The sequence below is a fragment of the Papaver somniferum genome, chromosome 7 (genome assembly GCF_003573695.1).
Source record: "Papaver somniferum cultivar HN1 chromosome 7, ASM357369v1, whole genome shotgun sequence".
Taxonomy (NCBI): Eukaryota; Viridiplantae; Streptophyta; class Magnoliopsida; order Ranunculales; family Papaveraceae; genus Papaver; species Papaver somniferum.
The window spans coordinates 14076547-14088955 of record NC_039364.1 but is presented as its reverse complement, the minus strand read 5'-3'; the positions used below and the strand labels follow the sequence as shown (position 1 = coordinate 14088955).

The 12409-nt window shown below is 34.8% G+C and overlaps 1 protein-coding gene across 4 annotated transcripts; it reads left to right on the top strand.

Moving 5' to 3' along the window:
- The first annotated feature begins 6555 nt into the window (after positions 1 to 6555).
- LOC113292718 lies at positions 6556 to 9325 on the top strand. 4 transcript variants are annotated; one of them, XR_003331837.1, is made up of 6 exons: positions 6556 to 6744; positions 7231 to 7366; positions 7809 to 7916; positions 8029 to 8157; positions 8235 to 8337; positions 9044 to 9325. XR_003331837.1 is itself a non-coding variant. In XM_026541588.1 (6 exons), exons 2-6 carry the CDS (start codon positions 7257 to 7259, stop codon positions 9178 to 9180), a joined length of 618 nt encoding a protein of 205 aa, XP_026397373.1. In that variant the 5' UTR covers positions 6556 to 6744; positions 7238 to 7256; the 3' UTR covers positions 9181 to 9325. The 4 variants fall into 4 exon arrangements, 2 of the variants coding, with proteins under 2 accessions (XP_026397373.1, XP_026397372.1); XM_026541588.1 differs by having other exon boundaries at positions 7238 to 7366; positions 7809 to 7947; XM_026541587.1 differs by having other exon boundaries at positions 7809 to 7947.
- Positions 9326 to 12409: the final 3084 nt, after the last annotated feature.

Sequence of the window (12409 nt, the reverse complement as noted above, 5' to 3'; positions counted from 1 at the left end):
GAAAATGGGTCATTTGTCCAAATATTTTTAAAACATGGTTCAAATGGACGAGTAAAAATTAGTATGGGTGAAATGGACAAAAAAAATTAGCAAAAGGTGAATCTGGATTCATCCTGGCTTAAACTTAAAATATAACGAGATGAAACTGGATGCATCCTTGTAAATTAAAAAATAAGAAAAAGTATTTGAAAATTGGCAGGATGAAACTCTTTACATCATGGCTATTTTTACATTTTTGTCCATTTAAACAATATCAAAATTTAAGTGTCCTTTTCACCCAGGAATTATTGGTTTTGGTCTTTTTAACCAATTTTGTGTAAATTTCATTATAATGCTAATCAACATGGAAATTTTACCTTAAGAAAAAGATGGTGCTTCTTGAAAAAAGAAGGTTTTTTCTTGAAAAAGAAGAAGAAGGTGATGAAAAAATCGAGTCGAGCCTCCATATCCATTGCTGATTGGTTTTGGTAATTTTATGTTCTTGTTGATAAATTTTAGGGAATTTTAATAAAGTGCCACACTTTGATTTTTCGGTTTAATAAAATGTCACCGTTTTTTTCAAAATATATAAACTGCCACAACTTTTATGAATTCCGTTAAGGCCCGGTTAAATTAGTCAATCTCGTTAGAACCAGTCAATATGTTAGTAGATTAGATTAAAAAATTGTGGAAATTACTTTGTTATCCTTACAAATATAACTAATGTTGTGTCTACTTCATCTTCTCTGAGCTCTTGAAATGAAAAATCGCTGGTTCTTAACAATTCCTACACAGTCTACACTTCCTAAGATGATTTAAATGTTGAGTTCTTGGGGTCGGTGTCAGTTCTTATGTACAAATCCATGACAACCAAAACCTAATTTTCAAGGGTTGTGGTGGTGATTCTCATTGAGACCGGGTGGTGATGATTATGAAGAGGATGTATATGGAGATTGATACGATGATCATGGATGGATGATGAGATTCAATTACATCTTCTGCTGAGGAAACCAAAAAAGCTTGTTTGAAATTGACAGTAAAATTGAGATTTAAACAGTGGAATTGATCGAACTTGTTGTTGGATTATGTGAATGAATGGCGTTGAAAGTGTATTTAGACTCCTGGTACTGTTAGAATAGATGGGTCATCTTTAAATTTGAATTTGCAGGTGAAAAAAGGTACAGAACATGTTGATTTTTCAGAAAAACAACTGGAATGCACCTCTTGATCATCTCAATTTCCTGCACATAAGTTGTTTGTGAAAACTCCATAACCAGTTTTTCTCTCGCCCGCAACTTGTTTGCGTTAACCAAAACCACTGGTTCCAAGACCAATTGACATGAAAATGATCCAAGAGATCAGTTTCCACATGCGTGTAGTATATAGTACTCGTACTTTGAAAATTTCCCACATTCTTCCTAATCTCACTATTTTGATGACGTACTTTGTGGATGTAGAGAACCATCACTAAAGCCAGAGTTCGTTGAAGATAGTTCTAACTAATGATTTGTCTCGACAGTAACTCACTACAATGAATCGATTTAACTCACTTAAATCATAACTATTCGAGGGCTTATATGTCTTTTACTAGGCTAAATAATTGCCACCTATGCATTAACGGATGTTAACTGTTTAATGAAAAAAACTGAATGGAAAAGGTCAACTGTGTGGCATTAAATAAAATCTGAAAAAACGGTGGCACTTACTGGATGGAAAAGGTCAAATGTATGGCATTAAATAAAGTGAAAAAAACGGTGGCACTTTCTTGAACATGAAATAAAGTTAGTTAGTAATATAATTAGAGGATTCCCGGATCCAATTCCATGGTTAAAGTTAGTAATAAAGTTTCGTGTTTGGGATTTTTCAATGGAGGTGAATTTGCAATACTTGTTATCTCTAATTTAACTACAGTATTCTGTCGTAGTTAACACAATCTTTGGCAGTTAAATGTTTGCCCGAAACCAAAGTAGTCAAATGTTTGCCCGGAACCAAAGTATGACATCCGACTGAAAAGGACTGGTGGTAACCTGACTCACCTTTATAGCTAGGACTAGAACTAAATAATCCAAGCTAAAATACCCAGGTTGTCCCGATTGCGCCCTTTTACTACATTTTATAACATCCAGTCAACGAGACCGGCAATTCTATCACTAAACTCTATATATTAAAAATCCACATAAAAACACTATTATTGTGTTGATCGATTGATTCAAGAACATTTAATTTTGTAGAAAATCTTTCAGATTGTACCATAGCACGCTTATTTTGTAATATTGCTTGCTTTTGTCGATTATTTAAGGTACTCCTTCATAACTTAATGCGATGATTATAATATAAGATTATGTGTTTTTATGGCATATAATGTCTTCATTAATTAAGAAATATCTTTAGTCTATTTTGCCTATTTCGATGTTCATTTTGATATATATACACTGAGGTCTTAGGCTGCATGTAGCATAAGCATTCTTTCCAACAATGGCTGTTGAGAACATTATGGAAGAAAATGAAGAGCATGTTAATGGTTCGCGTTATAAAAAATTGATTTATTTGGGAATAGGTTGTATGGGAAAGAAAATGTATCATCAGAATGATATATCTTATGTCACTGACTGCCACGTACCAGCACTTACAAGGTATGTATGATGATATTGTATCCTCACCAATAATTCATGAAGCAACTCAATACGTTAACTGTATTGAAAACGCAACACTTTTGGTCGGGATCAGTTTTTTGCTCAGTTCAGTTTCTAGCATTTTTTTAATATATTTTTTTTCATAGTTCTGCTCAGTACAGTTTCTTAACGACCGTAAATAATTGTATGGAATTTGGTGTGCTTCGAGGCAAATTGTAATCCTGATTTTAGATGCCCAATAAATAAACCCTAATCCTGATATCGCCACCCACCTCATTTTTTATTCATTCCTCGATTCACTCACATTTTTAACTGTTGTTTCTCATTCAATCGTGCCATCTTAGGGTGATAAGATAATGGCTGCAGAACTACAATCCAATCGTAGGATTGACAGAAATAACCATTGAAGAAATTGGCTCTACAATGAGTAGTATTACATCAAACTGATAATTGCAACTCTTGTTCCAGATTTTACTGCAAGATACAATTGTTAAGGCAGAGGGGCGCATATGATTTCGTCCATTAGTCGTCAGAAGTTGGACCGTTGGCACTATTGAATTCTGATGATGAGTCAGAAGCTGATAAGGCTTTAGAGATTTCCATTGCTGCAGCTGAGAAACATTGGAAGATTAAAGTGTTAAGAAAATATCTAAGCAATAAAATGATGACAAGTGAATAATGAGTATAAATGAGGATACCATGCACCAACATCTCCGCATTAAAACTTCTAATTGTTATTAAGAGGAAAACCAAATAAGAAAATTAATTTTGAGGCCTCAGTGTAATTCTGGTGACATGGTGACACATCATAATCATATCTAGGAATAATTAATCCACTTAGTGTACATTCTAACTAAGACTTTATAAGATTAAAAATTGTGAACCGAAAACCTACTATACTCCTTTAAGTATTCTAGGTTAATCTATATTTAAAGTATTCTATATTTTAAGTTGAACAGATGAACAAATGAAATAAATAAACTTCAAGTATAGAATACTTAAATATAGATGAACCAAGAATAATTAAAGGAGTAGATAACTATAAATATAGATGAACCAAGAATACTAGTAACTAACTTCTTAGTTCACGACTTTTAATCTTATAAAGTCTTAGTTAGAATGTATGTTAAGTGGATTAATTATTCCCTGATGGGATTACGATGTGTCACCGTAGGCCTCAAATTAATTTCTATATTTAGTTTCCATGTTAAGAACAATTAGAAGTTCCAATGCAGAGATGTTGGTGCATGATATCCTCATTTATACTCATTATTCATCCCTATCGTCATCCTTATTGCTTATATATTTTCTCAACGCTATAATCTTTTTGTGTTTCTTAGCTGCAGCAACAGAAATCTCTAGGGCCTTATCAGCTTCTGACTCATCATCATATTTCAGTAGTGCCAATGGTCCTACTTCCACCGAATTATGGACGAAATCTATGCCCTCCTCTTCCTTAACAATTGTATCTCTTGTAGTAAGATCTGGAACAAGAGTTGCAGTTATCAATTTGATGTAGATACTACTCATTGTAGAGCCAAATTCTTCCATGAAGATCCACAAGGCCGTCTCTGTCACGCATAGAGACGAAGGATCTTTTCGTGTGTCAACGAAAATATTCAATGCTTATCCATGTCAATCCTACGATTGGATTATAGATTTACATTCGTAAACTTATCACTCGAAGATGCCATGATCAAATGAGAAACGACAATGAAAAATATGAGTGAATCGAGGACTCGATAAAAAAATTAAAAATGAGGTTAACTTGTTAGCCTCTCTTTTCCTCGTAATTGGTTCTACTCCACCTATTTTGGATAACCTTTCAGACACAAGAAGGTGGAGTCTAGACTCTACTGGAATTTTTATTATGAAGTATTGAAAAGACGAGAGTATCCAAATACACCACAATTTTATTTTGATCACAACCTATTCAAGACATGCCTCTTAAGCAACAATCACTAAAGGAATATCTCAACACGGTGGTCACTTGGAACAGTGTTATTCCGGACTAGCCTAACAATATAAGAAATCAAAGTCAAGTGGCGAATCAAAATACACATTGTGTGATCGTCTATTGATACAAGATCGAGAAATACAACAACAATATGTTCACTTGATAATAGTTACGGTACACGAAATACTATAAGATCAAAGTGCCTAGTTAACGTACAGGTGTATTTACTTTAACTATAATATAAACACAATTATAATGTGGAAATAAAGTAAAGCACGCACCAAAATTTCTTAACGAGAAAAACTACAATCTTATTGAGAAACCCAATGACCTAGTCCAGTTTTGAATACTCAATGGATTAAGACGTTACAAAAAGTAAACATGCAACTTCGTGTAGACGATACCAAGTAATCTAAAATCCTAGTAACTCAGCTTCAACAGTATTCTTGTTTTGATAACACCTAGCAGAACCGAAGTTCTCAATAAACGTTTGATACTGGATATCCTAGCAGAACGTGAATTATATGATGATCAACAATGTTATATATGAAAAAATTACGATCTTACCTTTGTAATTTTTAACAATTACGATTTGCAGACTTAATAATCTATATATGAGATGGGATTAGGAGAATATTTTATATACCTCTTAGTTACATATTATGATCGAATCGACCCAATGATCACACCGCTTAGTCCCCGTCTAATATATTGTCCTTTGCCTTCTATGGAACACCTGGAGACCAGATATCCTCATATGCGGCAGAGCCACAATAAAAAAAAAGTAAAAGAACATGAAATAGCGAAAATCTATGGCCTACTGACATCTTCGTTTATTTATTTTTAAAGTTTTGAAGAAACTTGTTTTGTGGTATACTCAAATTTTCTGAGGTACAAGGTAATGCCAAAATAGAGTCAATATGTGGTAAAATCAGTAACCCCTTATCCATCATACTTTTATCACGATAATAATGCCCTTACTTCATTAGTGTTAACGATAATAATTAGATATAATATTAATGATTAGTAATTAATGTTAATGATTAGTGGTTAATGTCAATGATTATATAGTCTTAGTTTCAAAGAATTTTCGAGTGATAGTTAGGTTAGGGTATGTTAAAGAAGAAGGAGAACAAGAAATTAGGCTTTTGAGATTTGCTGAACTAATAGATAATTAAGGTTTGGAATAAGAGATAGACTTCTAAACGAGGTTTAATGTCCTTTTTATAAGTTTAATTTTAAAAAAAATTGAATTTTACAACCTGGATCTACCGACCAGACGAACGGTTCGGCTGATAACTTGACAATCGAACCTATGTTTTTTGAGAATATACCTAGGTTCGGCTGACAAGTTAGCAGTCGAATCTAGGTATATTTTCAAAAAACATAGGTTCGGTCGACAAGCTATCAGCCGAACTTCACTCTTTTAGGTTCGGCTGATAAGTTATCAACCGAACTTCACACTGACGTATTGAGGTTTGACTGATTCGGAAAAAAAATTGAACAACCGAAATAAGTGTGTTTTTTTAACAAAGTGAAGTTCGGCTATCATTTTCATGTTTAATTATCAGTTGAACCGTTCTTCTGAAACATAAAAAAAGTAAAAACAAAGATCTGGGTTCCAATACACGGATCCGAAGCTAAATCTCTTTATGCAACGCTTCATACAACTCATTTTAATCAAGGATCAAAGATTTATGAATCAATAGTTAATCACCGACGAAAATTAAAATCCAAACGGTTTGAATAACGTTTAAATTAGGTTTGGGATGGAAATGATTTTTTATTTGAAAATAATTTTGAATTTTGGTTAGTTTAGGTTTATGTTTTAATTTTAGGTGGATCGTATTTAAATAATTTAAAATAATAATAAGGGTAACTTAGTAATCTACCCACTGTTAGGACATCCTTTTAAACTCATGTATATAGGAAAATAGTTTTGTATGCCTCAAAACAGTTTTTTTTTTTTTTTTCTTTATCAGAAAAGAAAAACACCTCCACGAAAGCCCAAATCCCACTTCAAAATCTCACCTTTTTAACCTTTACCACCGGATGTATATATTCATTTCAGTCTACCATCACTAGAAACGAAAATTTAAGAGATGGGTTTGATTTAAAGAGCTAAGAAGAGTGTGAGCATACTTGAAGAAACAGGACTTGTTTAATCAATTACTGGTTTGTTTCAAACTCAAAATCTTTTATAAGTTTACTGTGGTTTTTGGTCAGTAACAATTGTTGGTAGTTTACTAATTGTATATACTCTTTAGGTAATAAATCATCTTATGTGTGTTTCTCTTTGTTTTTGGGATTGTCATTTTTTGGGGTTAGGGGTTTGAATAGATTGATTGTGGGCATCAGGGTTGTTAATCTCTGCTGTGACTTTGTACTAGTGTTGTTTGTTAAAAATCCTCAAAGAAATCGATTTTGGAGAAAGGTTTCAAATCAAAACGTAGTTAGAAATCAAATTATATGGAATTAAGTGGTTTCAAGAAACAACAAATGATCTAATTCTAACAGATTAGCTATACTGATCAAGAATTCCCAACATTTGTGGTTAATAAGATTTTGTCAGTTTTGGTATATATTAGTTTGTTCTTTTCATCTCCGTTAATGAGATTTATTTACATTGTCTCCTTTTTCTGTCTTTTTTTATTTTGGTAGTGGGCAGCAGGAAGTTTTGTATTGATATGATTAAACATACTACTGTGATGAGTCGATTGTTGGCCTATAATGTGATTCTGCTGCTATACGTTAGTGGTTCTGTCATCAGTGCTGTATCTGCTGACCAAGAAAAAATGTAAGTGTTTTTCTTTTTGAGATTCTATGCTGCTACTAGGTCTTGATCTGTCCATATAGAACCAACTTTTAGAGCTTATGGTGGAACAAATTTGATTGACAGTGAAAAATCTGTGCTTCATATTCGTCGCAATTCTATGATTCTATTACTTCTGATGCTTAAACTTAAATTAACAAAAGATACAAGATAACCGACATCGATTTTTGTGGTCTATTATATCAAAACAAAATTAAATAAATTTGTGTCTACCTAGATTTGCAGTTACATCTCGGGTAACAGTATGCTCTCTGGTGAAATTTGAAATATCGAATTTATAGACTTTGCACGCACGCATGCGCACTTCCAGATCATTGAAGGATATCATATGGTTTTGGTATCCTTGATGGGTTTGTGGGTGTGTAATTTGGTATGAAAGTGCTAACGTTTGAGCGATAACTTGCAGGGTTTATAGCAAAGTCCTGAATGTAGGGGAAGAGCTATTGCGTGAAACCTTACCTTTGCAAATGGGTTCTCGCCTGTACCGATTGAATGGACTCAAATCATCAACTTGGTATGAAGTGAAGATATCATATCCAGCTTCTGTATGTGTACTATTTCTTTTGATGATTTTTTTATCAAAAATTTATTCATGGAAATTCACTTGGGCTATTGAATGACAACAGATTCCCGCCAGCTTTTCCATTCAACTGATAAGAGACAAATCATATATTGAGCACAACAGGAACAAAAGATTACTCAACACAGAGAAACTGATTTTTAATGCTGACTGTAACGATATTCCTGACCACCAGGTTCGAATAAAAATTGCAATAACAGTTGAGAAAGCATGATTTCTATTGCAGTTTTTTGAAATATATATTTAATGCAGAGTTTGGATCAAAATGAGAAATATGTTCTTGTATCTGTGGAGCCTGCTGGAGTTGTTGCAATTCCTGGTGTAAAGGAGAGGGAACTAGTCTTATTTAATATAGGTACCGTTAGTTTCTTATTTTTACTGCTCTACTTTATTCTCTATTATATCCTTATGATACTACAATAACCAATTCAACTGCACAAATTCAAACATCTGGCCGCCAGTTAGTTCAATCAAGATAGTCATGACCTATGAAGTTACGAATATCCTCAAGTTTTATTCGCCCTTCTGGTGCCTGTCTTCATGTTTTATTTGGGGGTCATTTCCACCAACTGCTCTAATAGTACCATATAAGCAGAACACTTTTCCTTTTTTTTTTTATTTGTGCATTTGCTGCATCAGTAAACTGATCTTCTTAACTGAACGCTCTTTGGTTCAGAACTCATATACACTATTGTGATCCATGAGTGAATTTTGAGCTTTGAAAATATCGAGGATCATATAGAACCTGTCTTTATTTCACAATGTACACTATGGAGTAATCTCTCGAACTTATTTGCAAAACATGAAGACAGACAATCTGATGCATATGAGTCCAGAAAATGCTACTTGTACTGAGACGAAAAGACCTACAGACCCGACCTGTAAGGATTGAGACACTGAATCTATTAGCACACTTGTTTAGCATCTCAAGCTAGTATACATCTTGATCTCATAACTTGGTTCCCGCATTTGATACAAGTAGTATTTAATAGTCATTTGCTCATTCATAACATCTGTATTCTAGTGATTGATTATTGCTGTTTATCGGTCTTTTTATACAGTTTGTGACGAGCTCTTGCTTGGGATCCCACACAAAGCTGTCTGGGTTGGAGTCCTGGTGTTAATATGTTTAGGGGTTGCATGCATTGTTCCAACTTTTCTTCCACCATATTTACTTATGAGGAAACAAAAATCATAACTTTCAATCAGCTAACCCATGTTTCAAAGAACATGATTGTTTTGTTCTTCTCTCAATTTTCTCTATACATCACAATTCATTGGGCGTAAGAGGCTCCTCTTAATCGTCTTACATAAGTTATATTATTTGTCATTCCTTCATAGCATTTGGTACCACGTGTCAGTCCAATGGATATGCCTAGCAATTTAATTTTACTGAACCATAACAGTGAATTTAGGGCACACAACTTCAAATGTTTTGATTCTTATTATAGGGCTGGAGGTGAAGGCCCATTGAGGTATTTTGTAAAAATAAATAAATTATGTAATTTGTCTCAGAAAAAAAAAACATAAATAGTAAATAAAATAACCATTCACTCCATAAAAATAAAGAAAGATATAGTACATTCTTACTTGGACATGACAACCACGGAAAGGGGTTACATATAACATCACATTTCTCGCCAAATGACAAAGAAATCCAACAGCTGAGATAGCTAAAGCAGCTACTCCTAGTTTACAAAGTAGAGATGCTGCTGCTATCTCATGGTGATTGTACTCTTCACTTCTCTCCTCTAAATGCAAAAAAAAATGGCAAAAATCTGCTTAGGCACCAAGTGCAATCTCTCTTATTTGCACAAGGAACACTACAAGAAAGTATAGCTATTGCTACACCATACAAAAGCAAATTTCTAGCCACAATACTTTTTAGCTGCAGCTAAAAGTTATAATTTACTGCTGCAAAATAAAACTTTTGCCACATAGCTGTAGCAACAATATGAAAAGAGTGTGGCAAAAAAGCATAATCTCTTGCTGCACCAATAAAGATTGGGTGCACCAATAGACTTCTTGCTACATAGATTCTCGCGACACTACTGGAGGTTTTTGCCATAATCATTGGGTGTTGCAATATATTAAGTTTCTGGTAGTGGAAAAAGAGACTTTTGCGTTACTAATGGTTGAAAATTTGGATTTGCATAAGACAAAAAGAAAGAAGAGGTTTCTGCATTGTTAAGAGCAAGGGCTATGGGGGTTGAGAGCCTCTTTTCTTCCTGTTTAATTAAAAAAAGACGTCAAACCATGGACAGAGAGGCTCATCAGCGAGGCTCGCAGAGCGGAGCACTAGCACAAAAACCGAATAATGCGGATGGTTGCAGGAAAAAGAAAAAAAAAACAATCAACAATGGATGGAGAGGCTCATCAGCGAGGCTCACCGAGCGGAGCCCTACCACTACCAGGCAGTGATCATTATGCTGAAAGCAAATGGCTGATAGCCCATGTAGGACTATAGAATGTATTAAGGAAAGTGATATATTAGGAAATGTCGTAATACTTTCCAAGACCGTAGTGGTCAGTCTATGGAAAGTATTGTCCATGTAAGTCACAAATTTGAGACCGATAAGGGAAGTGATATATTAGGAAAGTGGAAATAGTATATTAGGAAAGGATTGTCCATGTAAGTCATGATTTTGAGACTCATAAGGAAAGTCTCAAATCCGTGTCTTAGGAAAGTTTTGAGTCTCCAAGTTATCGGTCATGTATAAATATCTATGGAAATATTATGAATGAAAATAAGAAAAGAAAAGAATTTACCAAAGTTTTAACATGGCATCACGAGCCAGTTGAAAACCTAAAAAAAAAAAATCGTTGAGAATGGGTGGTAATGGAGAATCAAGCAAAGACAAGAATATAGAATATGATACGCAAAAGAAGAATCCAGTATATCACCTAGGATCAAGTGATGGTCCAGGTATTATTATCACACCGGTTGTTCTAAAAGGACATAACTATGATGAATGGGCTAGAGCCATAAGAAGATCATTAATAGCTAAGAGGAAGTTTGGTTTCATTGATGGAACAATCCAAGAACCTAAAGAAAGTGAACAGTTGGAAGAATGGGTGGCAATTCAGTCAATGCTTGTCTCTTGGATCAGCAACACATTGGAGCCATCACTCAGATCGAGTTTGGGAGACTATGATGATGCCAACTTGTTGTGGAACCACTTGAAGAGACGGTTTTGTGTTGTAAGTGGAACACGGACATGCCAGCTAAAGACATCTTTAAGTGAGTGTAAACAAAAGCAAATAGAAAGTGTGGCTGCTTATTTTGGAAGATTGAATAAGATATGGGATGAGATGATCACATATATGAAGGTACCAACGTGTAAGTGTGGCAAGTGCGAGTGTGATATTGCAACACAGGTTAGTACTTTGAGAGAAGAAGATTTACTACATTATTTCTAATTTGGACTAGATGCTGTCTATGGTTCCTTGCGTGAACAATTGTTGGCAAGAGATCCACTGCCTTCAATAGATGTAGCATATCAAACAATGATAAACTCGGAACGACTCAGAAGAGGAGATGTAGCTGCCACACCAGAAGTTCATGACAATGTGATGGCGTTCAAGGTACAATCTGATCAACGTACTCTCAATAACACTTATGATCCTAATAAATATTGCAAGCATTGTAGCAGACAAGGACACTCGGATGAAGGTTGTTTTCAGCTTATTGGATACCCTGAATGGTGGGGAGATAAACCTAGAAGTGGAAGAGGATATGGTCGAGGTGGAAGAACCGGTGGTAGAGGTCGTGGTGGATTTGCGAATGGCAGAGGAGGTAGAGGACAAGGAACGGGCAATCAGGTTCGATCACATAATCTAAATATATCAGATACAAAGCAGTCAAATGGTACATATTCCTCAGACGGCTCAGATTTGATGGGAGTAACCGCAACACAACTCAGACAGGTGCTTGAGTTTTTGAATGCAAAGAAAAATACGTCCCAACTTCAAGGTAAGCAAACTAAACCGAATTGGATTATTGACACGGGAGCTACAAATCATGTCACGTGTAGAAGAGATGACATGATTGATGTGAAAGATATTGTGAAGTGTACTATTGGACTCCCAGATGGAAAATATGCACAATCTGAGAAAATAGGGACTATTATTCTGCAGGGCGGTTTGAGACTTGATAATGTGCTTTATGTGCCTCAAATAACTTGTAACCTAATTTCAGTCACACAACTTATTGATGAATTAGTATGTACGATACAATGTACTAACAATTTATGTCTTATACAGGACCGGTTGACGAGGAAGGTGATTGGAATGGGTGAACGACAAGGTGGACTGTATAATTTCTGTGGTGTGCCTCATGTTGAAGCTATGGCAGTCAGTGGAGAATCATACGAGCTGTGGCATCGACGAATGGGACATCCATCAGAAAAAGTATTGCAAAGTTTGCC

Bases quoted from the DNA above. Each gene is read 5' to 3' on its own strand.
- LOC113292718 (XM_026541588.1), top strand. From the start codon at position 7,257: ATGATTAAACATACTACTGTGATGAGTCGATTGTTGGCCTATAATGTG. The intron at 7,367-7,808 runs GTAAGTGTTTTT...GATAACTTGCAG, and splicing joins TCTGCTGACCAAGAAAAAAT to GGTTTATAGCAAAGTCCTGA. The intron at 8,158-8,234 runs GTTCGAATAAAA...TATTTAATGCAG, and splicing joins ACGATATTCCTGACCACCAG to AGTTTGGATCAAAATGAGAA.